This window comes from Miniopterus natalensis, chromosome 10 (genome assembly GCF_054644295.1).
Source record: "Miniopterus natalensis isolate mMinNat1 chromosome 10, mMinNat1.hap1, whole genome shotgun sequence".
Classification (NCBI taxonomy): Eukaryota; Metazoa; Chordata; class Mammalia; order Chiroptera; family Miniopteridae; genus Miniopterus; species Miniopterus natalensis.
In genome coordinates, this window is record NC_142090.1 from 14,473,039 (window position 1) to 14,498,594 (window position 25,556).

Below are 25,556 nucleotides of genomic sequence, written 5' to 3' on the forward strand. Positions count from 1 at the left end.
GTAGGTGTCAAACTATCACAACAGAGGAGAGAGATAGGACTCAGCTCCAAATACAGCAAAGACAGCTAGGGATTTATACCCAACAAGCGGGGCAAGGGGTCAGCGGATAGGAAATTACTAACAGGAAATATTAAGGGTAGATGATCGTGCTAAACTAACTTAACAGGATTCTTGCTGAAGGCCGGTCAGCGTGATCAGATATCAAGGGTGAGGGATGAGAAATTTGATCAGATATCAAGGGTGCTCAGATATCAAGGGTAGGGTGATTCTTGCTAAACCGACTTAGCAAGATTCTTAAGAGTGGGGCTCAGCAGGCTGAAGACAGTGCCCAAGGATGAGGCCTGGTCAGAAAGAGGTCTCAGAAGAACCTGTCTTTGTCAGTAGTTCCCAGAGTTTCATATCTGAGGCAGTGCTCGCATTGCCTTTGGGGAGCCTGACAAACAGGGTGGAGGTGAGAGGGCCCTGGCCCAGGACCGGGATCCTGCCTCGACCCCCAGGAGCCCAGCTGCACCTCTCCTTCCAGGCGTTCTTCATCCTACATCGTGTGCAACACCACGTCCTCAGACGAGGTAAGGAAGAGGAAGGTGATGGTGCAGGTGGACAGGGCCAGTATCCACAAGGACCTGTTCTTCCAGTACCTGGAGGACCCCACCATTGTGCGGATTGAGCCAGAGTGGAGCATCGTCAGGTAGGAGCTGCCCAACCTCACTTTCCTTCCTCGACTCTCAAAAGCCAAGGAGAGTTCTGGAGGCCAACTTCTGCTTTGGGGACTGATGAGCTGGGGTTGGTTTATAGCACACACACCCTAAATCAGAAGGCCTTAGCCTACTGTGGCTCCTTCCTTCCACTGAGCAGGACCAAGCCCTGGAGGCCAAGCTCTGACCAGCAAGAGCCCACGCCTCTAATTTGAGGATTGGTGGTGCACTGGAGGCCATGTTCCCATCTCACAGTGACTGTCTGGAGATCTCTGTCCTACTCCCCTAAACCTCACTTCTGGCAGATATGTGGACAGTAATTCAGGTCCTGCTGAGGAACATAGGAGGGAGTGATATCAGACACCCAGCTTCTCCTTGGCCTTCTCTGGAAGGAAAGCACATCCCGGCCTCCAGGGTTTGGTTAGAATGTCCTTCCTCTGTGCTCCTGTGGCCTCCTGGCATCCTCGGTCTTGGCATCCATGACCTCTAGTTGCCACTTGCTTTGTCCTTCCCTCTACTGCAAAATCCCCAAGGACAGGGGCTGGGTCTTGATCCCTCCTCTCTTCCCAGTGCTCAACAGGAGTACACAGAACCGGTTCCTTAGACACGGCAGCCAGGTGTGATTCTGTTTCAGAAAGACCCTCCAGTGCCGTCTCTGTTCACAAGCCGACTCGGGTCGATTGCATAGTCTTCCAGGGTCTCCACCTCTTGAATGATTCACCTGGGGCTTTGGAAACTCCAGGATTCCTGGGGACCCTTTTGGCCCTGGCTTGGTGGCTCCCAGAGCCCAGGTTCTCACCTCAGGGAAGGAAATTGAGGCCGGCAACATGGGTCTGCTTCTCCAGGCCCTGCTCAGGGCATCCTGACCACAAGGCCCTGGTGATAATGGGGAAACCACTATATCAGGGGCCACATGGGGAATGGAACAGGGGCTTGGGTCAGAAGGAATGAGCTCATCCCAGCTCCACTGCTTGCCAGCCAAGTGGCCTTAAAGGTTACTTAACCTCCCTGCGTCCAGGGTTTCCCATCAGTCAACTCCCTCAGAGGGTGGCTGAGAGAATTAAGAGAGGTGCAAATGCACAGTGTAGTGCCTGGCTCGGCTCCCTCTCCCTCCCTCCCCTTAGGTCCTCAACCTTCCCACTCTCTGCTTGAGGACAGGGAGAGTGCAGGGAATGAAGATGTTGTCCCCACAAGCTGAGGCAAGAGTCAGGGACTAGGCCAGTCCAGAGAACAATCTTTTACACCAGGAGTCAGCCAACTCCCACCTAGGAGTTAAATCTGGCTGTCTGCCTGCTTTTGTAAATAAAGTTTTATCGGAACACAGCCATGCTCCGTTCTGTATGTTTTGTCTATAGCTGCTTTCTCACCACCACAGCAGAGCTGAGTAAGTGTGGCAGAGCACGCAGCCTGGGAAGCCTGAAGTATTTCTTTTCTGGCCCTTTACAGAGTTTGCCACCACCGGCCTTACACCCAAGGAAAGGTAGCTTTCCTGATATGAGATTTGGTTGTCCTCAGCATTTTACTCTCTAAGGCCCAAACCTTGTAAGTTTTAGCCTTAATCGTGAAGCAGACGAAGCTATAAGGCATGGAGAGGGGCAATAGCCTGTAAAAAGCTATTCCAGAGTTTGTGGCTCCAATGCTTGCAGCAGCCTGGGTTACTGAGGAACAGTGATGGGGCCATTGGATAAATGTGTCTTGAATTAATTGAGATCAGGAGATGGCTGGATATTAGAAGCTCATTCTTGAGCACTGCCAGAGGCAGGAGAGCCTCTTGGTTTCATAGGAATCTTCCTGCATGCATGCATGCATGTGAGAGAGAGAGAGTGTATGTGAGGGGGCAGGTGGAAGTGAGAGAAAGGGAAGGAAAAACTGGGAGAGTTAACATGGGCAGGTGTCTAGAGAGGTGGAAATGAATGTGGGTGGCCAGGATTCTTTACCCACCAAGCTTATAATCACTCAACTGCTGTAGATAGTAGGATTCTTCTTGAAGATACTCCCTTGGTTGTGGAAAAGGTGAACGCTCCCTTTCCTATGAGTTGTCCCCGAGGAAGTAGTCCCCACACCCTATCAGCTGCTCAGCCACCATGAAGGAGGACAGTGGCATTCAGGTTGCCCTTGAAAAGCTTCACCAAGATGAACCTTCTGATCACTCACTCATTCATTCTCTGGCCCACACCCCAGGTGTAGGAGACCTTTATCCAGGAGCATTTCACATTTGCATTTCTAGAGGAGGTTCCCGAGTGCAGGCCTCTGCCTTTCCCAGGTCTGAGCTGACTAAAGTCTCTAACGTGGAAATGTGTGGTATGGTTGCCTTGGGGAAGGAGGCTGTGCTCAGACCCTGGAGGGTCTGGTGGGGGACGGTCTGGTCCATTAGGCCAAGGGTATTGTGAAAAATTTTCCAAGACTGATGAGGGCTGGAGGAAAAGACACCAGAGGGCTGCAGAGAAGCAGCTGGCTGGAGTCAGGAGGCCTCGGGGAGCCAAGAGGGCCGAGCTGTCAACCCGGCCTCCACAGGACGTCCACGCTCTGAATGAGCTCAGTGCAGGACGGCCACGGACATCTGGTCATCACTGTCTTTGCCTTGGCCGCTGAGAGCTCCTCCTCATTATGATTCAGCCAGCTTGTCATTGCTGTCCCCATGAACACTGTCATGCCCACTGGTTATCGTTGTCTTAAATGTGGGGAGCGCAGCCTGATTGATTATAAGCATCGTCGTCGAGGGCGCCATTGCTCTTCCTGTCCCTGTGTTCACATGCCTCCTTCTTTCTTCCCCCTCAGCGGAAACACACCCATTGCCGTGTGGGGGACGAACCTGGACCTCATCCAGAACCCCCAGATCCGTGCCAAGCATGGAGGGAAGGAACACATCAATGTGAGTCCAGGGCTGGCAGGGGGCGTGGGGACTTCCACTCAGCAGGTCACTTCTCCGAAAAGTGTGGGGCTCCCCTAGTACTCAGGAAGGCTCACCCTGGACACCGATGACTCATTTTATGTCACACCCCTGAGCAGAATGAGGGCTTTTTCACACTTGGGGTGCAGGCATGAAGAGCCAGTCACTTCCGGGGCTTTTATACCCATTTTCCTCTGTCTTTCTGACCCCCAGTTCCACTTCTTAGCTGAGAGATGCCCTAGCCATGGCCACACCCGCCACGGCAAAGCAGAGCTAGGAACCAACCTCAGAGCTTGTTCTTGAGCGCCCAGGCCGCGTGGCCCTGGCTGCAAAGGGGTGCTGACTCATGCGTAACTGGCCCGTGCCAATGCCATGCTCTACGGCAGCATCGCTGGTGACCCGGTGGGCTTGGGGGACCGTGTGTGTGCAGAGATGCGCTGCAAGTCCTCCCTGCCTGCTCCTCCCCAGCTCTGCGAGGTTCTGAACTCTACTGAGATGACCTGCCAGGCTCCGGCCCTTACTCTGGGGCCTGACCACCAGTCTGACCTGACCGAGAGGCCCGAGGAGTTCGGCTTCATCCTGGACAACGTCCAGTCCCTGCTAATCCTCAACAAGACCAATTTCACCTACTATCCCAACCCTGTGTTTGAGGCCTTTGGTCCCTCAGGAATCCTGGAGCTCAAGCCTGGCACACCCATCATCCTAAAGGTAGACTGAGGCTGGTGGCTGGGAGGTGGGGAAAAAGAGAGGCCAACGCATGGGGGGAGGTGGCTTTCCAAGTCACAGAAAGAGGCCAGAAGCCTCAGGCTCCTGCCAAATTTCGTGACTGGAGTCCCCAGCAGAGATTGGGGCATAGCCCAGAGTATGAAAACACTCTCTCTGAGTTGGTGTTGAGAGGCGCACTCTTTTTACAGGCCATGGAGACCTGGTCAGGGCAACCGGGTCCACCCTGGCTGTGGCTCCCAAGCTTTGTTTGTCCCCTGAGTCCAGGACCTGGGAGGTCAGAGGCTCATACTGCCTCCTCCTGTGTATCCCTTTGAAAACCACAGTATAGAGTTTCTTTGCAGCAAATTTTAATTTTAACTACCATGGCGATTTGAATCCACCGTAGTGACTGACGACAGCTCTGTGTTGAGGATTCTGAGGCTGCATTTGGGATAAGCTGAAAAGAGTGCCTTGGTTATTGATTTCCCACCGAGGAAGGGAGATGATAGCATATGTACCGTGATTTTTGTGGACTTATTAGGGAAGGTGGTCTCTCCACGAGCTCCCCAGCAGGTTGGGAACTCCGGGTGGGAGGACGTGGCAGCCGGCCTGGAGCTGCGGCCCTGACTCTAGGGTGGGAACTGGGCTCTCCTGTCCATCCAGGGCAAGAACCTGATCCCACCCGTAGCTGGGGGCAACGTGAAATTGAACTACACCGTGCTGGTCGGGGAGAAGCCGTGCACCGTGACGGTGTCGGATGTGCAGCTGCTCTGCGAGTCGCCCAACCTCATTGGCAGGCACAAAGTGATGGTGAGGCTGCAGGGACCCTGTCATAGACTGGGCATAGGGACACCGGGGTGTGAGCGGTCCAGCTCTGTCCAGGGCCACCGGAGCCTCCCAGGAGGGGATCCTGGCCTGCTTCAACTTTCCTCCAACTGCACCATGCCCCTATTCCCCTCCCTGTCTTACTTCCGACTTCTTTTTAATACACTGTCATTCCTTCCCTACTGGCTGGTGCCACAATGAGAGCAATGCAAACCGGCATTAAATGATGGTCTACACTGCTCCTTATGAGCAAGAGCCACTTCCAGGAAAGGACCACTGTTGGCCTGGGGTGGTCCCTAATATGCCACAGTCATCCGTCCTTACAACGGGATGAATGGCAGAGCCAGTCATTGATGTCATCATGTCACACTGTTTAGATCCCAGTTGAGTGCTGTTCCCCTGTGAGGATGCCCGTGTTGCCTCCTGAATAAGAGAAGGTGATTTTTCCTGCCGTAGGGGTGGCCCATGCTGAGCCATCTGGACCCCCTCCTTCAGCCCCAAATGCCCTCTCACCTGCTTTGACAACCAAAGATAATTCTGCTGCCTGGAGCCATTTCCCTCTTCTGACGCTGGTCACTAGTTTATCAGTGACTCGGGGGTGTTCTCTAGGATGCCCTGTCCCCACGGCCAGCTCCATCTCCCCCACTCTGCCCGCAGGCCCGCGTCGGTGGCATGGAGTACTCTCCGGGAATGGTGTACATCGCCCCGGACAGCCCGCTCAGCCTGCCCGCCATCGTCAGCATCGCCGTGGCCGGTGGCCTCCTAATCATCTTCATCGTGGCCGTGCTCATCGCCTACAAACGCAAGTCCCGAGAAAGCGACCTCACGCTGAAGCGGCTGCAGATGCAAATGGACAACCTGGAGTCCCGTGTGGCCCTGGAGTGCAAGGAAGGTAAGGAATGGCCAGGTGGCCTGGCCTCACGCTGGAGGCTGGGTGTGCATATGCGTGTGTGTGTGCATGTGTGTCTCACATGCGCGTGCAGTGGGCTGGGCAGCAGCGGGCAGTGCTGGGGGCTGGGTGTCCACCCGCAGAACTTTAACTCTGGTCCATGAGCCTGTGCCCAGACCAATCCCATATCCTAGCCAACCCCACCCCGGCAAGGCCAGATAAGCCTAAAGCCTCCTGTCCCTCTTCATCAAGGTGTCCCCTGCCCTCTTTCCCCAAGTCAAACTGAGATCATTTCAAGTCCCACTTCCAGCCCAGAATCCTGCCCCGGTGGGTTTTGTGCTCCCCTCTCGGAGAGACCTTGGGGTGCGTTGACATGACACATTCAAGCAATCTTCAGCTCCCTTCCTCTAGAAGGAAGGTAGGGCTGGAGGGCTGATCTGAGATGTAGAAGGAAGAATGTCTCACAGCTTGTATTTTAAAAAATTACCAATCCACCATGAAGTGAAATCAGCCGCACTAAATCCAAGAAGGAAATTAAGGAGTCAGACTCTTGTCGCCCCCAGGATATCATTTCGTGAGTCCCCCGGGAGGGTTGAGCTGGCTCTTTGCTGTAGATTTATACATGGAGTAAATCCAGCCTGTACCTGGGGCTCTCTGATGGGAGGTAGGTCCACTCCATCCCCTCCCTACCTCCTTTAGCTGTCAACTCAGCATCCGCCTTGTGGGACTGTTAATTACTGCCTTTTATTATATTTACGCTGCTTAATTTTTTTCTCCGCAATGTACTCTTTCCTCTAATTAGGAGTAGTGATTAGAATCTCTTTTATGTGTGGCAGGCACGAGGCTTTGAATATTGGAGGCGCTTGGTGACTTGAAGGGAAGCTGCAGACTGATAAAAAGCCAGCTCCCTCCCTTTCCTACCACCAGCTGAGCGCCCAAGCTGGGAGGGGCAGTGAGGGGAGTGTGAAGCCAGGCTCCTCTCAGAATGTTCTGGAGGAGAAGGAATTAGCAGCCAGACAGGGAGGCCAACTGAGCATTAGCGGAGGTGCCAGGAGAGAGCCTTGGCTTCTGCTCCAGAGACAGCCACCCCACCTGGGCAGGAAGGGAGACACTAGAGCAGCAGGTAGGATTAGCCTGAAAGTACTCTCCCATGCCTGTTTGTTCATCTCAGCTACTTATCGTAAAACATCCCCTTTTCTTATTCCTGCGTATCTGAGACCCATTGCTCACGACCCCTAGGGACCTGGGTGAAGGTTCCAGGTGTTCTGAGTTGGGAGTATCTCTTGGGCCCACCCCACCCCCAAGTCTCATGGGCTTCTCTTTGTGCCAGCCTTTGCCGAGCTGCAGACAGACATCCATGAGTTGACCAGCGACCTGGACGGAGCTGGGATTCCCTTCTTGGACTATAGGACCTACACCATGCGGGTGCTGTTCCCAGGAATTGAAGACCATCCTGTCCTCCGGGACCTCGAGGTGAGAAGCTGTACTCACAGCCAAGGCCTTCCTCATCGCGCTAGCACAGAAAAGATGTTGGTGACCTTCAAGTCCAGCTGCCTTAGAAAGCTGAGGTTAGGGAAGGGATGCAAGGTGCCCAGGACCCCTCGTTGTTGGCACCAGTTGGTCCCTCTGGAGGAGGTGGGGCCAAGCCAGGAAACCTCAGAACAGAGATGGGAGTAGGACGTTAGGACTTAAGGGGTCATGGATTCCTTGAGAATTGAATGTTAGACCCTCTCCTCAGAAAAACTGTACATATTCACAGAAATAAGAAATCTGGCAAACAAATGTTGGGCATTCACGGACCCTCATTTGAGAAACCGCGACATGATAATTTCACCACTTAGCTGGTGCTCAATAAATCTACGTGGGAAAGATAGTGACGCACAGGGAAGGGAAGTGGAACGTGAACCATAAGAACCCAGCTCTCTTTGTACCAGCAGGAACCTCATCTTTTGAACATTGTCCCCCCCTTCCCGTCTAGCATAGGGTCTGTCTTATACGTATATTCATATCACCCTTTGTTCCGAAAGGGATTTGGAATGAATTATAAAGATACAGACCAGAGAAAGGTGAAAAATATAAATGAGGAAACCAGGAAAAAATAATAATCGCAAAGGAATAATAACCACTCCTAGTTGGCCGCCGAGGGTCCCGTTTTAAGCACTTTAGCCGCAGGCATTCGTTTTGCAGCCCCAGAGCCCTTGGAGGTAGGCACGCTCCCTTCACAGGTGATCAAGGCCACGGCGGGGGACAGAGAGGCCAGGGCTAGACTTCGAAGCCCACCCTCCAACAGCAGGCCCACTCGGGGACTCCGGAGGTGCTCCATCTGTGCCATGCCTCATGGCTCTGGGTACTTATTAGGACGGATGGAGGACTGTGGCCAAAGTAGCAACAGAAATTAAAACTAGTTTCCAGATTTATGTTGTCCGTAAAATAAAACAGACCCATCGCCCAGGAGTCAAGGTTTTGCAGGGACTGGCCGGAGGGAACGCCTACAGGACTTCTACAGAGGGATGCAGAGGCTGGGCCCCGTTATAAACCTCGAGTGTCCTAGCATGCCCCTAATTCCTGGTCTGGCTCCTTACCGTTTCCCAGCAAGCCTGAAGCGTCTTGATTTCCTTTGCCTTTGTCGTGAGGGGAGGTGTTCTGATCCCAGCCTCTGCTCACGAAGAAGCTAGCAGCCAGCCCATGAGACAGCTAATCGTCAGACATGGGCTCTGAATCTAACAGGTCACACATCTCTGTTTTTTAATTGTGGTCAAGTAAACATAACGTACAATTCAGCCCTTTTTAAGTATACAATCCGGCAGCCCTCCGTACACTCATCTTCCCCACTGAGCTCTGTGCCCCTCCAACAACCCCTCCCGTTTCCCCTCCTCGGCTCCTGGCCACCACCATCCACCTCTGTCTCTGTGAACTTGACTACTCTGGGTACCTCATACGAGGGGAATCAGACAGTATTTGTCCTTTAGTGACTGGTCTACTTCACTTAGCAAAGTGTTTCAAGGCTCCCCTGTGTTACATGTGACAGAATTTCTTTCCTTTTTAAGGCTGAACCATAGTCCATTTGATGTGCCACATTTTGTTTATCCACTCGCCTGCCAACGGGCACTCGGGCTGCTTCCACCTTTCGGCTGTCATCAACAATGCTGCCATGAACGGCGGTGTACGCATATCTCTTTGAGACCCTGCTCTCAATCTTTGGGTATAGACCCAGAACATATGACTTTTTCATTTCCATTAAACTCACAAGTTAATTGCTTGCAGACAGAAATCACATTTTACTGTTGCGCATGAGCCTGGGGTATGTGAGATCCAGCCTCCTCCACGAGACCCAGGGATCTTGTGTGGATCGTAGTTTTCTCATTTCTTTCCAATCCCTCTTTGCCATCAGCAGTCTCTCCCTGTTGGCTTTCTGAGAATAGAAATGTTCCCAGGGAAGCCACTGGCTGATGTAAAGCAGCGTTTTCCAGCCTTTTCAGCCCCCGGGACACCCGCCTTCTGGTTGGGCATGAGTGGCGGGTGCATGTAGGGAAGGAGGTGTCTTTTGGCTTCAGGCTGTCCCGGACACTAGGCCACCAGGCCCTCTGGGACCATCTGGGTGAAATCTGGGCATTTGGGAAGCAGCTGCCCAGGCACTGGTCACACACTGATCCTTTAAAAACAAAGCAAACAGTGACCACTTTCAACCTATCACTGCCTTCTAAACGCTACCCTATTGGGTTACAATTAAAATTTACTATCCAGTTTTATACTCACAGACTTCAACTAAATTATCGAACCATCTGGTGAATAAAGAAAGTCTTGTTTCAGAGTGACATTTGCGTAGGGGGCAGGGTGGCACATTACAAAGGGGAATTGTTCTGGATGCTCTTTACCAAGATACTTCACTACCATCTCCCGTGTCATAAAATGGGGAGACGCCCCTCCCTCCTGCCCCCCGAGACACTGTGCCAATGCGCTAGATTGCTGCAAACCCTGGGGAGAGGGATCATGGAAAGCAGCCTGTGAGGCAGGAGGGGCAGGTAATAAAATGCTGTTTAAGTGCGCCCCGCGTGCGCCAAGCACTTTACATACATTATCTTATTTAATGTCCATAAAACATTATGACACAGGCACTCATATTCTCATTTTATAGGCAAGGGAATAGAGCCAGAGGTGATGGAGCTTTGCTGTACATGAGTCAGTCAGTCTCCATGAGTCCAAACCCCAGGCTGCTGACCAAGATGCTGGCTCTCCACGGGTCCCAGGGCCCAGCCTCACTGCCCAGAGGCGAGGGTAGCTGCAGCGGGAAGTCCAGAGAGTGTCCTCATGCTAAGTGCGCCCTCTGATCAGCCCTGCATGCTTGTCCTCCACTCTGGGTGCCACGGTGCCAGACCTGCATGTGGCTCCCTGCCCTCGATGACCAGCCTGAGCCGCTGGGAGGCCCTGCATGGGAGGCTCCAGGGAGGACTCAGAGCTGGGTCCATTCACCTCTCTGAGCCAGAGTAAGACTAGACATGGCCAGGGATGGGGAGGGTGGAAGGGGGCTTGGGACACAAACAAACTTTGGTTGGAAATCCAGCACTATCAGCCACAAGCTGGCTGGCCTTGGGACGACTACAGTGGCTCCTCTGAGAAGTTGTTAGAAGGGCACACTCCGCCTCGTGAGGTCACTAGAAGGCTGAGTTGGAACAGTGTGTGCCGTTCCATGTGCCAACACTGCACATGGCGCATGGTGAGTGCCCAAGAAATGGCATTCCCTATTATTAGGACAAGTCGTGGAAATGCTGTTCTGAGGGATTTGGTGGACAAAGGAAGTAAAACATGTGCACAGGTGTGCAAGGGGGCAGTCACAGTGCTGGGAGGGAGGCCAGTGGGGGACAGACAGCTGGGAACACAAAGGCTCGGGCTGATGGCAAGGCGAGGCTGCCATGTCTCCCTGTCCTTCCCTCATCAGAGCCCGTGGAGTGGGGAATGGGGAGAACCCAGCAGGAGGCAAGCTGAGGCCTTGGAGAATGAGCTGCAGGGGGCTGTGGCCAGCATCCCCTGGGCTCTGGCAAGTTCCACCTCTCCTGAGAACTGCCTTCTGACACTGTCCTCCAAGTACCATCATTGCAGCAAGGGAAATGGAAATGGACTTGACTTGGAAACACTGGTTAACTCCCAGCTTCCTGACCTCTGGGAGCTGCTGATGCTGGACCCCTGGGGTTCAAGGAGAGCGCTTCTCTCAGAGGTCAGGGTGGACCCACACAGCTCCTGCCACTGAAGGGGGCTTCTGGCTGACTGAGGGCAGGGCCTGGGTCTCACTGGTCCCTGCCTCCAGCCAGCACCTTGCCCTGAACGTGGAACCAGGGGTCTCCCTAAATGAGTGGAGTGCATATTCCAGCTTCACTTCTGCCTCCTTTTTGAACCTTGGGCAACCAGTGCTTTCTCTGTCTGTCTTGTCTGCCCCAGTTTAAAACCTCAAGAGTAAAGCAGGATAAAACTGCTGCCATTCAGTCACTCAGCTGTGTGTCAGGCTGCACACAACAGGCTTTTCACACACTGGGTCCCTTGGTGCTCCCAGAAGCCCCAGGAGACGGGGGAGATGGTGGGACGTGGCACTGATGCCCCAGCTCACAGCCTGGCTCGGACACCTCTCTGTCTCAGGATCGCGGGAAGTTCCTTACCCTCATGGGGCCCTGGGGCAGTAATGGTCCTTCCCTCATAGGGTGTCATGTGTAGTAAATGGGTCGGTATTTCTAAAGTATACAGAACATGCTCGGCATTGAGATCTATATGCACATTAGCTGTGGTACCTTCGCCTTGCTGATGAAGTGGGGTCCACTCAGGGTCCCACAACTGGTAAATGTCTGCGACAGAGTAAACCCCAGCTTGACTGATACTGAAACTGTGTCACATTGTCATGCTACATACGTGACACTCTGTCCCAAACACCCATGAGGGAGATATGGCCCTCATGAGGTAGCCTCGAGGTGCCTCCAGCCCCCACCTCCTGCACCGCACCCCTGAGAGATGCCCTGCTCTGTGTTCTCAGGGGCCTTCCCTTCCAGGGCTGAGGCTGTGCCTTATTTTTTAAGTGGACACCTCGTTCTAATGGAAGTATACACACATTGTCAGGACACAGCTCTGCGTTCCCTGAGTGAGCACAGCCACCCACCAGCAGGCAGGTCAATAGGCAGAACATTATTCCCCCTCCCCAGGAGTCCCACCTGCACCTTTCCCATCACAGCCACCCCCAGAAAACCATTTCCCTGCCACCACTGATCAGTTTTGTTTGTTTTTAAAATCTTTATTTAATGGCATCATACAGTATGCCCTCTTTGGCGGCTGACATTTTTCATTCAGTGTCTGCACGATCCATCCCTGTGCCTGTGAGTGGCAGTTCATTCCCAGGCTGGGCAGGATCCCACTGGGTGAATAAACCCCGTTCCTCGAGTCCTGCTGCTGCTGCTGGACATCTGGCTGTTTTCAGCCTGGGCCATTACCTACAGTGCGCTGTGCCCACCCTTGTGCGTCTCAGAGATGGGCCCTCCCTACCTGGTACAGGCACTGGCTGGTTGCTGAGTGGATGCTACACCCTTGAACCTTTGCATGGATCTCCCAATGAACAGAAGGTGCACGCAGGGAGATAAAACCTATTCCTCCCCTTCCCCAGGGTGGAGCAGCGTCTCAGGGTGCTAGATATAGATGCTAGAGTTAGGGAATGCCTGAGAGACCGTTGAGCTTAATCTTCTCATGTTTACAGGTGAATAAAAGTGGGCCCCCAAAGAAGTAAAAAGATTTGCCCAAGCTTACGCAGGGGGTGGCACCAGAACCCACGTGCCACCCAAAGTCCTGGGTGGCCTGTCAATAGGACCCCCAGGTCCGGAGACAGGTCAGCATTAGGTTAGCAAAGGTTCCAGCCCAGTGATCCATCAGCCAGGGTGTAATCCACAGCAGCGGGTGTCCTGGAGTTCCCACCAGGGGCTGCAATGGTGTGGGGCCCCTCATCTCCACGTTACTGCCAGTCCTGGAGTGGGCAGACATGGGTTCAGACCCTGTGTCACCATTGCTCACAGTGATATTCTCTCTGTGCCTCACTCAGTTCATCTCTACACTAGAGATGGTGACCCGCTCCTGGGCTGTGACAGAGGCTAATTAGATACCTGGCGCAGTGCCGGCGCTAGATAGGGACTTGACGGCATTAGCCAGGTGGGCTCTGGCTGCAGTGCGTGAGTGGTGGGGTGGGATGGTCAGCAGAGTGCACAGCCCATCCCATTGGGGCATCCCAGGGGGCCCGCCAGCCTCACCCTCACAGGTGGCAGTCAGACCCCTGGTGTCCTCTGCAGGTGCCCGGCTACCGGCAGGAGCGCGTGGAGAAGGGCCTGAAGCTCTTCGCCCAGCTCATCAACAACAAGGTGTTCCTGCTGTCCTTCATCCGCACCCTGGAGTCTCAGCGTAGCTTCTCCATGCGCGACCGCGGTAACGTGGCCTCGCTCATCATGACGGTGCTGCAGAGCAAGCTGGAGTACGCAACCGACGTGCTGAAGCAGCTGCTGGCCGACCTCATCGACAAGAATCTGGAGAGCAAGAACCACCCCAAGCTGCTGCTGAGGAGGTGAGAGGCAGCGGAGGGGTGCTCGGGTCGGAAAGCCCCTGCCCCCCCTCACTAGGCCTGGCCTCCCTGCCTTCCAGGGAGATCGGGGCAGGGCTCCCAGAAGGAGCAGCCAAGTCCCCCAGGATAGGGATCGACCTGCCCAGAGGCCAGTGCCTCCCGCCCCTTCTTAAAAGCACCCATCCATCATGTTGGTGCCTGGACCTGGCCACGACCCATCTGCTCACCCTGTTGTTTCTCATCTGTCCCTATGTCTGCTCTCCATCATTTTCTCTCTGCCATTTACTCCCCTGATTTTGAGCCTTTTTACTGGAATTCTTCTCTTGTGGAATCATTAGAAATCATTTTCCTATCCCCTGGCTTTGTCTAAGTCAGAACTTGAATTAGGAGAGATACCCCCAGGTCTCTCCGGGAGCCCACCCCACCACCTCAAGATAGAAAGTTTGAGCCGGAGCCACTCACTCGGCTATCTATCTGCTAGTGATCTCTAGGAGCCACATGTGACTATTTAGATCTAAATTAATTAAAAGTAAATAATATTAAAAATCACCCAAGAGCTTATTGGAAATGCAGCAAGCATCTCAGGTCCCTCCCACACTTGGTGGATCGGAATCTGCATTCCAACGAGAAACCTAAGTGATCTGAATGCGTATTAAAGTTTGAGAAATACGGTCCAGCCTGTGTATGAATTAACATCCTTCAGTGGCAAGTGGACTGATGCATCGCAGCAAGAATTTCCTGGCACCTGTTCCAGGCTCTGCACTGTCCACGGTCCACCGTTCGGCACGATCGGTGCCTCATCCTGGACACTTGAAACCCGAGTGGCCACATGTAGACACATAACCAGATCCTGTGGCTTTGGCCTCATAGGAAATAGACTCTCTGACTCTATCCATGCTGCCATTAGCACTTTCCATGTGCTTGAGGCTGTTATTCCAGGGTCTTTAGTCTTCCTGTAGATGAAGATGGAAAAGTCCCATGTCCCGCCCTCTGCCTGGACACCATTTACCTCCCGTCTGCCTCCCGTCTGCCTCCCGTCCTTGGTCTCAGTGTGAGGCAGGGCCCCCCCCGCTTGGTCCAGCGCATAGATTTGGCTTTCAGAGTGTTGACTCCAGGCTTTCTCGGGTGCAGTGGGCATTCACCTGCACAGCTGCAGAGGCTGCTACCTACAGGAGCAGTCACACAGCTTTGGAAACAGCAAGGTGGATCGTTTTGATTTTTGTTTTCTTTCCACCACGCAGCTACCCACTGGCATAATTCTAGGGCTGCCAGTGACTGCCAGAGCTCCCCCAGACAATTTCCAGGTGCGGTCTTGCTCTGTATCTGAGCGTCTCCTGCTCTTGCGTTCTGCTCCCTCGCTTCCAGGTTCCCCTGCTCCCTTTCGCCTGCCTTCATCTCCTTTGCTTTTTCTGGCCTTTGGCTGCCTCACTCCTTTCAACAGTCTCTCTTCTTTTCTTCTCTCACTTTCCTCATGTGCTGGCTCCTGCCCAGCTGCCTTGGGATTTTAGTTATTAGTATCTTTGGACAACTGCGACTTTCATTTCTATGTAATCATGCCTGGATAGGTGGTTTCTCTCTGGAGTTGGCCACACGCTTGGTGCAAGGTTGAGCATAGTTTGTTTTCTCTAAGTGCATGTAACCCAAAGTGGCCTTTGGTCAGTAGCACTGCTGCTGTGTCTTCACGTCCAAAGTAAAAGAATTAATGGACTTGGGTAGCAGCATGAAAGATGCAAGTTAGACTCAAGAAAGAACTTTCTGTCATTGTAAAGGAAACACTAGAAGGGTTCCCAGGGAAACTGCCAAAGTACATGGAAGCCTTTGAAATAGGACAGTTTTGGCCTCTCATGGGATGAGCAAGGCATACAGCTCCACGCTGCTGTCAGCTCTGGGAGTCTTCATCTCAGATAATGGGGTCAGTCTAATCTGGCCTTTCAGCCATGAGCCCCTGCTCCTGCCACCTTCCTTTCTATCGTCTGCCAAATTGGTATCTCCCAGGTTTTTTGTTTTTCTTTTCTCACCCATAGTAACTATAAAGTTCTCTGAGGCTGCACAGCCCAATGTGATCGCTATGAGCCACACGCGACTTTTAAAATCTAAATTAATTAAAGGTAAATAAAATGAAAAAGTCAGCTCCTCGAATACTCTGACCACATTTCAAGTGCCCCGTAGGCACATACGGCTGGTGGCTACCATATGGGGCAGCACAGAGAGAGTTTTCATGATCACAGAAAATGCCCAGCACTGCTCTAACCCCTTCCCACCAAAACCCACCCAGGGCCTGATGCCCAGAGCGTCAACTCCCAGCCTTGTAGGCAAAACTTGTCTTATCACTATAGGGTGTCTAGGAGTCTGTGGACTCAAGGATTCTTTAGGATCTCAGGATTTGGCTCGAAAACTCTCTCTGTGCTGTCCAATACAGTAGCCACCATGCAGACTTCTTCCCCCCCCTCCCCAGTCCTTGGGGTCTGACCAGCTATTCTGTCTTTGTCTTCCTCTTCTGGTTCCCTCGGTGACGGGTGACAGGACTGAGTCAGTGGCCGAGAAGATGTTGACCAACTGGTTTACCTTCCTGCTCTACAAGTTCCTCAAGGTACGATTGGCTGGGGGGGCATCCCTGGCCTTGCCTCTGTTTCCCTGCCAGCCTGGGCACCAGCCTGCATCCCCCCAGTCTGCCCCATTTCCCTCATGCCCCCCAAGTCCACAATCTCCAGGGTCTGGCTGTTAAGAAAAGCAGTTCCCCCTTGTCACTGAGGGAACAGGCTCCTGACCATGTCAGAAGACAGCCCTGAAGTCAGTCCTAGCTTGAGAGGCAGGTCCCCACAATTTGCTTTCTCCCAGGTGAGTGGAGATGAGCCTCAGAGAGGACCCTGCAGGAGCCTTTCAGCTAAAAACAATTTGCCCCTATTTCCCTGCTTTCCCTCTCCCTCTCCCTCCTGCCTCTCCCAGCCCCAGACTTACTGAGGCTGAGAAGGGTCCCAGGCAGGTACAGAAGCTGCTGTGACAGCAGATAAGCCAAGGATGAGCCTGGGATTTGGAAGGGCTGCCCGACAGCGAGCTATTGACTTGTTTTGCTGAGAAGCTCACACCACTGATGGCTGACCTCGGTCTCAAGAAGGGGCTGCAGAGAAAGCGGGGTGGAGTGGGATGGGAGGAGGGACAGAGGGGAGACCAAAAGCAAGCGAGAAAAGAAGAGCTATAGACAGTGGTGGGACAGGGCAGACGGGAGAGGACACTGTGCTCGAAGAGCCCAGAGAGGCGGACCTCGGAAGGTGGGAGTTGAAAACCCAAGAGTAAAGCAGGAGGGAGCAGGAGGAGAGAATGGAAATAGAGGAGCAGGGGCTGTGAGAGGCCGAGCTCTGCTCGCCCGGGGTCCAGCCTCCGCCCAGCTTGGCGGTTCTCCTTGCCCAGGAGTGTGCCGGGGAGCCCCTCTTCTCGCTCTTCTGTGCCATCAAGCAGCAGATGGAGAAGGGGCCCATCGATGCCATCACGGGCGAGGCCCGCTACTCCCTGAGTGAGGACAAGCTCATCCGGCAGCAGATCGACTACAAGACCCTGGTAAGCCAGCCTCGCAGCCTTTCCCCTTGATTCTGGGCAGCAGGCTTTGGCCTTGCCCAGCCCCTGCTCGGAAGAGGGGACTGTGGAAATGCTGAAAAGCCACCTCTCCGGGTTTGCCCACTGCAAGGGTCCAACCAGCTGTTCCACCCGTGCCTGTCACCCCGGTTGTCCTCTGTGCCACCACAGCAGGGCACCTGGCTTTGGGGACCAGTAGCTCAGACACACCTGAACAACACTTCTGCTAAAAAGTAGTGGGGTTCCAGGCAGTGCTCTGAACTGTGGAGTCCTGAGTCCCTGCAGGCAGCTGTCTGGCTGGCCCCCCAAAGGAATGCCTTCTTTCTCATCAGTTGTCCCAGCGAGGAGAGGGCAGAGAGCAGGTGGGGGCGTGAAGACGCGGGGCCCGGGAAGAGCTCCTCGTGGCTCTGAAGCCGGCCTCTGCCACTGGGCCAAGCTCAAATATGCACGCCGCCCGAGCTGGAGAGTGTGAGCCAGGAATGCCTACTGGTGAAGGCATTTGTCCGGGGAATGTGGGAATCCCCCCATCAAGGTTAGACCCCCTCCTGACAGAAACCATCCCCCTAGGAGACAGCCAAGTTCAGCGTGTAGAAGCACAAGGCTTGGAAAGAGGCAGGCCCAGCCTGGAGCCCTGACTGCTCTGACAGCTGGGTGGTTTGGGCTTATCTTTGTCTTAATCTCCCCGAGGTTGGCTTTCTTTATCTGAAAACAAAATGGGGGTAATGCTAGAACCTAGTAAAGCAGAGACGACAATAGTACGTAGCTCCCAAAGTTGTGCAGAGGGCGGAATGGGACAAGTGTGTAAGGCTCTGCGCTCCCTGCTGCTGGCTCAGGGGAGCCCTGCCGTTTGCTCCCACCAAGCCTGCCCGCCGGCTGCCCAGCTCTCCAGGCCAGGGAGCTCTCTCTCTGGGTGGTTATGGAGAGAGTTGCCATCTCCCACCACACCTTCCATAGGGAAGGGGATAGGAAGAGGAAAGAGGGACTGAGAAAATAAGAACAAGTCCCCAAGAAGGGGAGACAGAGAATAGATGGGACTTAGTAAAGCAGAGGCTACAATGCACTTTGGGGGAGGCGATGAGGCACATGGCTGGCCAGGCTGGACACGGCAGAGCTGGACAGGGACAGTGAGCCAGGGAGAATCCCAGACGTGGGGGCCAGCTCGGGGACCATCCCTGCCGCTCTGAACAAAGCTGTTCCTGCTGTCTGGGAATGACGTTACCCTGATGATGTGACCGTGATGCACCTATGTCACTCCAAATTCAGAGGCCCTGGGAAGCCTAACAGCCTCCTAACAGACTTGCCAGGATTGGCTCAGTTGCTGAGCTTTAAAGGAGTGGCATGGGACCAGGATCCCTGCTTCCTTGCAGGCATGGTCTGCTCTGGAGGAGAGAGTTAGAGGCTCCTATTAAAATGGGAAAGGGGGAAAATTTCTTCCAAAAATAGAGACCTGAATAGATTTCTTAATGAGCTAGAACTACTGTTGAAACGTCTCCTGCCAGATCTCTCCTCCTTCCCTCCCTCCTTTCCCATCTCATCAGTGGCTCCCCAATATTGAATCCAACACAATAGGCTGTAATAACCTCTGTGCCCAAATTGCAGGGTCCTTTATTCCAGAGGCCAAAGTATTGCTAGCACAGCTAGCTCAGGCCCTTAAAGAGCACGTGGGGAAGTCCGAGGGTCGGGGAAGCGCATCCAGGGAGGTGGAAACACTGGGGAAGAGGCTCCAGAGGAAAGTGGAGGAACCTGAGATTGTTCTGCCCAGAGAAGAAATTTGGCTGCAGGGAGATTTAACAGCCACATTTAGGCCTGTGAAAGGAAATCCACACACAGAAGTGGGAGTAGCTCCAACGCTGGTGAGGAGGGAAAGGAAGAAAATGTTACACAGCAGCAGGCAAGGCTGACAGGAGACTCCAAGAGGAAGGGGCCACAAAAAGACGGGAAGTTGGGGGATTCGGCAGTGGCTGGAGGAGCCCAGGGCGCCCTGGGCCAACTGATGGTAACCTTGTTCTTGGCGGGAGGGGTAACCACAAAGAATGAGACAGGTGCTGACAGGCTTGGGGACTCATCACTTTATAGCAGCTGCCCCTTGTAAGTGTTGACTGATTAATTGTATTGATACTAGAACTTGGACTGGGGCCCTGCTGCTGGGAGTGGCCATCTGCACCACCTAGGAGCCTGCTACATGCTAGATGCTCACCCAGGAGCCTTCTAGATGCTCAGTGCTCACCTGGGAGCCTGCTAGATGCTCGATACTCAACTGGAGCCTGCTAGATGCAGAATTTCAAGCCCCATCCTAGACCTCCTAAGTCAGAATCTCCACTTTAACAAAACGCCTCAGAGATTCCATTCACATTAAAGTTAAGAAACACTGACCTAGCAGGAAAAAAAAATCAGGCAGTTTGCTCAGAAACTAGCCAAGGGGCTGGGAGTGGAGGTGGGAAGGGAACTTCTGGCTGGAGCTGTGGCTTGGCCAGTGGCTGGGAATCCTGTCCCTCAGTGGGGCCACTGCTCCTTCTCTGGGTGCCCTGAGCTTCCCATGGGGTTCTCACAGGGCCACCACGTACCCTGAGCAAGTGGAAATGTCAGGAGGACATTCTCAGGGGACAGCCTCTTTTCAGTCTCCTGGCAGAGGAAGCCCAGAACAAGCTGCATTGCTGCCCTGGGGGAGGCCCGAGCCCAGGCAGCCGGGGAGGGCAGGTCAGCACAAAGCAGCAGGCTGGGCTTGGCTGCTGAGGGGCAGGGAGGGTCCAGGAGGCTTTAAAAGGACCGAGTGGCTGGGAGAGGGCACTCGGAGGGACACCTGGTTCAGAGTTCCTTCCTCCATTGTTTTCAGGTTAGGGCACTTTGAGAATGAGGGTTTTGGTTTTATAGATTTAGGATTTTTTTCTTAATGGAATAAGCATGTTCCGTTTGAGCTCATAGCAGTCTGGTTGCTAATGAAAGGCAGGCGTCCAGGGGCCAGGGTTCTGATTGCCACCACATGGAGCAGGAGGGTGGGTGGAGGAAGGCTGTTGTCTGAGTCTGCAAAGGAGACGTGCAGGGGGTGGGGGTGCTCAGTGAGAGTTCAGAGGAGGAGAGGCACGGGGGGGCTCCAGCAGCAGGGTCAGAGGGAGGCGCAGGTACCCAGAATGGCGTGGCCACTGGACAGCACCTGCACCCCACAGCACCCGCCCCAATCCACTGCGGTCCACCAGGAGCCCACACAGTCTCATCCACGTAGAGAGAGCCCACTCTGAGAGCAGCAAGGGGAGAAAAGCCATTGGAAACGGCCCAGACGTTTTTAAAGGAAACAATACAGTTTGGAGCTTTAAGCAGTCTCAACTTTTCCAACTAGTCCCAAAAAGAGAAAGAGACGTCCTGAGCCAGGGTGGCCTCTTCCCCTAACACAAGGCTTCAGGTTCAGAGCCAAGAGGGATCTCAGGTGGCCTGAGCCTGAAATATTTAAAGAACACATTAGCTTCTTGCACTCTCTGCAGCCTCCAGTCAGCCCAAACCCTCACAAACCTGCTCCAAAACCTTGTGAGAAGGGCACCAGATTCACTTTAGTGTGAGCGTGTGTGAGACGGAGGACCAGAAAGACAGACTGACACCCACGATGGGGGCCGAGGTTTCAGAGGTGGGGGTTACAGAGGTGGGCGAGGGTAGGTGTGCACCTGAGAAGGTGCCTTGTGCGTGTGCACATGTGCCTGTAAAGAGAGCTCCTGTGTGTGTGCAGTGTGCGTGCCTCCGTGTCCAACCTCAGGCAGATTTCCCCTCACTGCCTCTTCCTACTTGGACCTTGTTCTCTTTGGGGAAAAAATCAGGATTTTAATGACGTTTGTTAAGTGTGCATCCCCCACTCCTGCAATGACCCTGAAGTCACAGCTCCTTCTTGCTGCTTGTAGGACAAGAAGGGCAGAGGGCTTGGTGGGAACACAGTTGAACTGGGCTCCCCCACCCCCTCCAGCCCAGCCTGCAGAGGTGGAGCTGGTCAGGACAGGAGCCTGGAATGCTGCAGGGAACCTCAAAGCTCTCCCTGCTGCCCTCCTGCCCTCCCCCACGTGTTTCTCTCCCCCCACCCCAGGTGCTGAGCTGTGTCAACCCAGACAACGCCAACAGCCCCGAGGTCCCAGTGAAGATCCTCAACTGTGACACCATTACTCAGGTCAAGGAGAAGATTCTGGATGCCATCTTCAAGAATGTGCCCTGCTCCCACCGGCCCAAGGCTGCAGACATGGACCTGGGTGAGTGGACAGCCCACCCAGGGGCTGTCCGGTGACTGGCTGGAAGCACCTCTTACTCAGTGGTGGAGCCAGAGTGCAGGGAGCAGGCACACACAAGTCCCAGGAGCCCAGGGGGTGTCCTTCACGGGCATTTAGTGAGCAATCAGCAGAGAGGGGCTGCAGTCTGCTGGTAGCTGATGGCCTCTGAGGCCCTTTGAGTAGCCGAGGGGTGGGCTTGGAGGTGTCATATCTGCAGTGAGGGGATTTAATCTAGCCTGTGTGGTTCAAGGTCTCGCCACTGCCTTTGTTGTGCCCCCGGGCTCTGCCCTCCCCTCTGTTCTGTGCCTGTACTTTTTGCTGACTACCTAAGGCGTGAGGGATCTGGGTCAGTGCTGGAGAATGGAGGGAAGAACAGAGGAAAATGAGCTCTGGCAGCCTACTGAGGTGCAGGGTGACATTTCATTTGAATATTCCCTGAATAGATCCATAGCCTATATAAACAAGGGCATGCCACTTAGGGCCAGCTGTACTTAGACCCAGTTATGCCTTGCCTGCATGTTTAAAAAGCTCTCTTCCTGGGGAAATCCTAGCAGGGAGCCCCAGGCTCCAAAGAGACCGGGGCTGAAGAGAGGCTGTGTGATGTCCTGGGCCAGTGTCAAACACACCTGACTTTGAGTCCTGGATCTGCCAACTTCTAGCTGTGTGACCTTGGTCAAGTTACTTAACCTTTCCGTGCCTCAGTTTCCTTGCCTATAAAATGGAGGTAATAGTACCTGCCTCGTGATGCATGTAAAGCCTCTTAATGCAGTGCCTGCCCATAGTACACACTCAGTAAGTGCTGGCTGCTGGGAGTGCTGGCTATGAGGATAATACTAGTAAGGAAATGATCCTGGCCATGGACAGAAAGGCATTTATGTGTGTGTGTGCTGTGTCTGGGGAACTGTGGCAACATAGAGGTGGGAGGATCTCCAGAGGCCCCTAATCCATCCATCTGGCCTCTAAGCTGGCTTCAGCTAAGCCATCCAAGACAGATGGGCATCTGTGCGATTTTCTACAACCCATAGCAAATCTTCACCCTTTCCCACTGCAATGCCCCACACAAATCCTGATGCCTAAAGACGCAGGACCAGGAAGTTCTGCTAACTCACCTCAATTCTTACTGCTTCGCTTCACCCCATCTCCTCTTGCTGGGCTCTTGGCAAGATGTGTTTGGCCCCGTGCCTAGAGCTCTGATGCCCAGGGAGGGAGACTGGGTGAGCATGTGCTCTCCTTCACTTTGGAGGTGTCTCTGTGTATATTATTTCTGGAAGGAAGAAAAGAAGGCAGGAAGGCAGGAGGGAGGGAGGGAGGGAGGGAGGGAAGGAGGGAGGGAGGGAGGGAGGGAGGGAGGGAGGGAGGAAGGAAGGAAGGAAGGAAGGAAGGAAGGAAGGAAGGAAGGAAGGAAGGAAGGAAGGAAGGAAGGAAGGAAGGAAGGAAGGAAGGAAGGAAGGAAGGAAATACAAGAGGTTGGGGGACAGGTGAGTGTGTCCCAGGGCACTGGTCCCTAGAGTCAGCTTAGACATTTGTGTCCACACACTCTTGGCTCTGTTGCCATGAAGATTCCACAGATGGATGCGGGGAAGGGGCTGCTACAGAAGCAGTGGGAGAGAAAACAATCACTGGGAAGGAAGACCCCGTGTTCTCCATCCCCAGACAATAAAGTGGCTGCTCCATAATGGGTTTCCCTGGTAGCACCCACCATTCCTCTAGTCTTTCTGTGGGAGCCATGGCAGGGGCCACCCTTGGCTTCTCAGCATCCTTATGTGCAACATGGGTGGGAGGGTAACCCTAACACAGTGGGGCTGGGAGGAGGAGCAGCTGTGAGAACTTCATGCTGAGAGGTGAGTTTGGAGAGGTGGTGCTAGGACCCCGAAGGAGCGCCTGTGTGTGGTGCAGACAGAACTGTGAACTCTGGTGCTTGGGAATGAGTGGGGTGCCTTCCCACGAGGAGGGCACCAGGTGTCTGCCTCAGCCTCCACCTGGAGCCTCGAGGCAGCTTCAGCACTGGGACGCCTTTCCTGCCATCCAAGAACAGAGCAGAGGGGTGGGGAAGAACACATGTATCCTGTGGTGGCTCAAACATGGATGGATCTCAGGATGGGTGGAGCCAACATCCTTCCACATCATCTCAAGCCCAAGCTCAGGGGCCCCCCTCCGGAAGCAGATCCAGGGGCCACCCCCTCTGTGCCAGCTTGATTTCCTGGAGAGAGACCACTTCATGGCTGATAGATGCTGCTCAGGACCAGTGCTCCCCCCCTTATTAGCTTTAGAAAATTGCTCCCTTCAAAGGCCTGGGGTGCAGGTCCAGCGAAGCAGGTGGTTAATGGAAAGATGTCAGGCCTCCCTCGGCCACAGCGGTAAAGCATCTGGAATGGAGGCAGCCGCCCCAGCTCAGCCACAGCCGCTCCTGCTGTCCACCCTGAGTGCAGGCAGCCTGAGGGCTGCACTGTCTCCAGAAAGGGGCCACCTCCCTATCACAGGTGCTGTGGGGAGGACCCAGGGTCCACCCTGGGGGACAACCCTCCCTAGCAGGGACAGATGAAAGGGAGAAGCCAGAGAAGAGCCTCAGGGCCCCTCCCCCAGGAAGGGGCATCATGGTCATGCTGAACTAACAAATACCTGCCGTGATGGGTGCCTTTCTGAGGAATACCCTTTTTTTCTAATAAATTCTGCATTTGGAGCTGCCCCCAGCTCTCTGACTTTCTTTCTACCAAAGCCAGATTGCATAACAAGGAAAGCGGGCCCTTCTCAGAGACCCAAATGCTTCTTCAGCACAATTAGACTCAGCCCCAAAGCCCCCAAGGGGAGAGGGAGAAGGCCAGTGTTTTCCATCCTATAGGTGAAAGTGCTTTGAAAGCCTAAAAGCAATTTACAACTGTAAGGTGTGATTGTTATGAAAAATTAATCTACTCCAAAGGGATACATAGCATGCAGGCAGGGAGAGGACTGCTCAGCCACATGGGTTGGGCAGAGGCTAGACAGCCAAGCCCCCTCCCGCCCCATTTTAATTCTCCCCAGACCTCCTCCTCTGGCTGAGGGCACTGGGTGAAGACTGCCTTCCCCTCCTGAGATCAGCCCCTGGCAAGGCAAGGACACCCATCCCAGGCCAGCTCAGAAGGAAGCAAAGACATTTTAAATGACTCCTGTAATTGCCCCAAGTAAATCCAGTCCCAACACCCTCCCCCTGCCTTTCATCATCACTGGCTCCTGGCCTGGCTTAGCCCCTCAGTCCTGACACTTTCATTTCTTGATCCTTTAACTGAAGGTCCCTCCACCCCTTCACCAGACTTTTCCAGGCATTAAGGAACCACAATGGGGAACAGTATTGGTACGGGTTCTCCAGAGAAACGGGTGTATATAGATAGGATGGGCTTTATGCATATGTGTAGGCCGATGATAGATAGATGATAGATAGATGATGATAGAGATAGATAGATGATAGATGATAGATAGATAGATAGATAGATAGATAGATAGATAGATAGATGATAGATAGATGATAGATAGATAGATAGATAGATAGATAGATAGATAGATAGATGATAGATAGATAGATAGATAGATAGATGATAGATAGATAGATAGATAGATAGATAGATAGATAGATAAATGATAGATAGATAGATAGATAGATAGATAGATAGATAGATAGATAGATAGATGATAGATAGATGATAGATGATAGATAGATAGATAGATAGATAGATAGATAGATAGATAGATAGATAGATAGATAGATAGATAGATAGATGATAGATAGATAGATGATAGATAGATGATAGATAGATAGATAGATAGATAGATAGATAGATAGATAGATGATAGATAGATGATAGATAGATAGATAGATAGATAGATAGATAGATAGATAGATAGATAGATAGATAGACAGACAGATAGATAGATGATATAGATGATAGATAGATAGATAGATGATAGATAGATAGATGATAGATAGATAGATAGATAGATAGATAGATAGATAGATAGATAGATAGATAGATAGATGATAGAGATATGTATCTGTGGGGAGAGAGAGAGATTTTAAGGAATTGGCTCACAGGATGATGGAGTCTTCGTCCGGTTGGGCTGCTAAGACATGCCACAGACCGGGTGCCATACAAGCAACAGCTGGCAGATTTGGAGTCTGGTGAGGATCACTTTC

At 53.2% G+C, this 25,556-nt stretch overlaps 1 protein-coding gene across 1 annotated transcript in view; it reads left to right on the plus strand.

Annotated features, from left to right (window-relative positions):
* The window catches only part of PLXNA4 (plexin A4), a 399,973-nt gene that overhangs the window by 348,818 nt on the left and 25,599 nt on the right, over positions 1-25,556 (plus strand). Inside the window, exons 16-25 of the mRNA XM_087821012.1 lie at positions 524-688; positions 3,474-3,567; positions 4,054-4,293; positions 4,954-5,100; positions 5,773-6,007; positions 7,335-7,477; positions 13,315-13,583; positions 16,104-16,170; positions 16,989-17,135; positions 21,214-21,373. Coding sequence (XP_087677138.1) covers positions 524-688; positions 3,474-3,567; positions 4,054-4,293; positions 4,954-5,100; positions 5,773-6,007; positions 7,335-7,477; positions 13,315-13,583; positions 16,104-16,170; positions 16,989-17,135; positions 21,214-21,373 — 1,667 coding nt within the window. The remainder of the gene's footprint in view (positions 1-523; positions 689-3,473; positions 3,568-4,053; positions 4,294-4,953; positions 5,101-5,772; positions 6,008-7,334; positions 7,478-13,314; positions 13,584-16,103; positions 16,171-16,988; positions 17,136-21,213; positions 21,374-25,556) is intronic.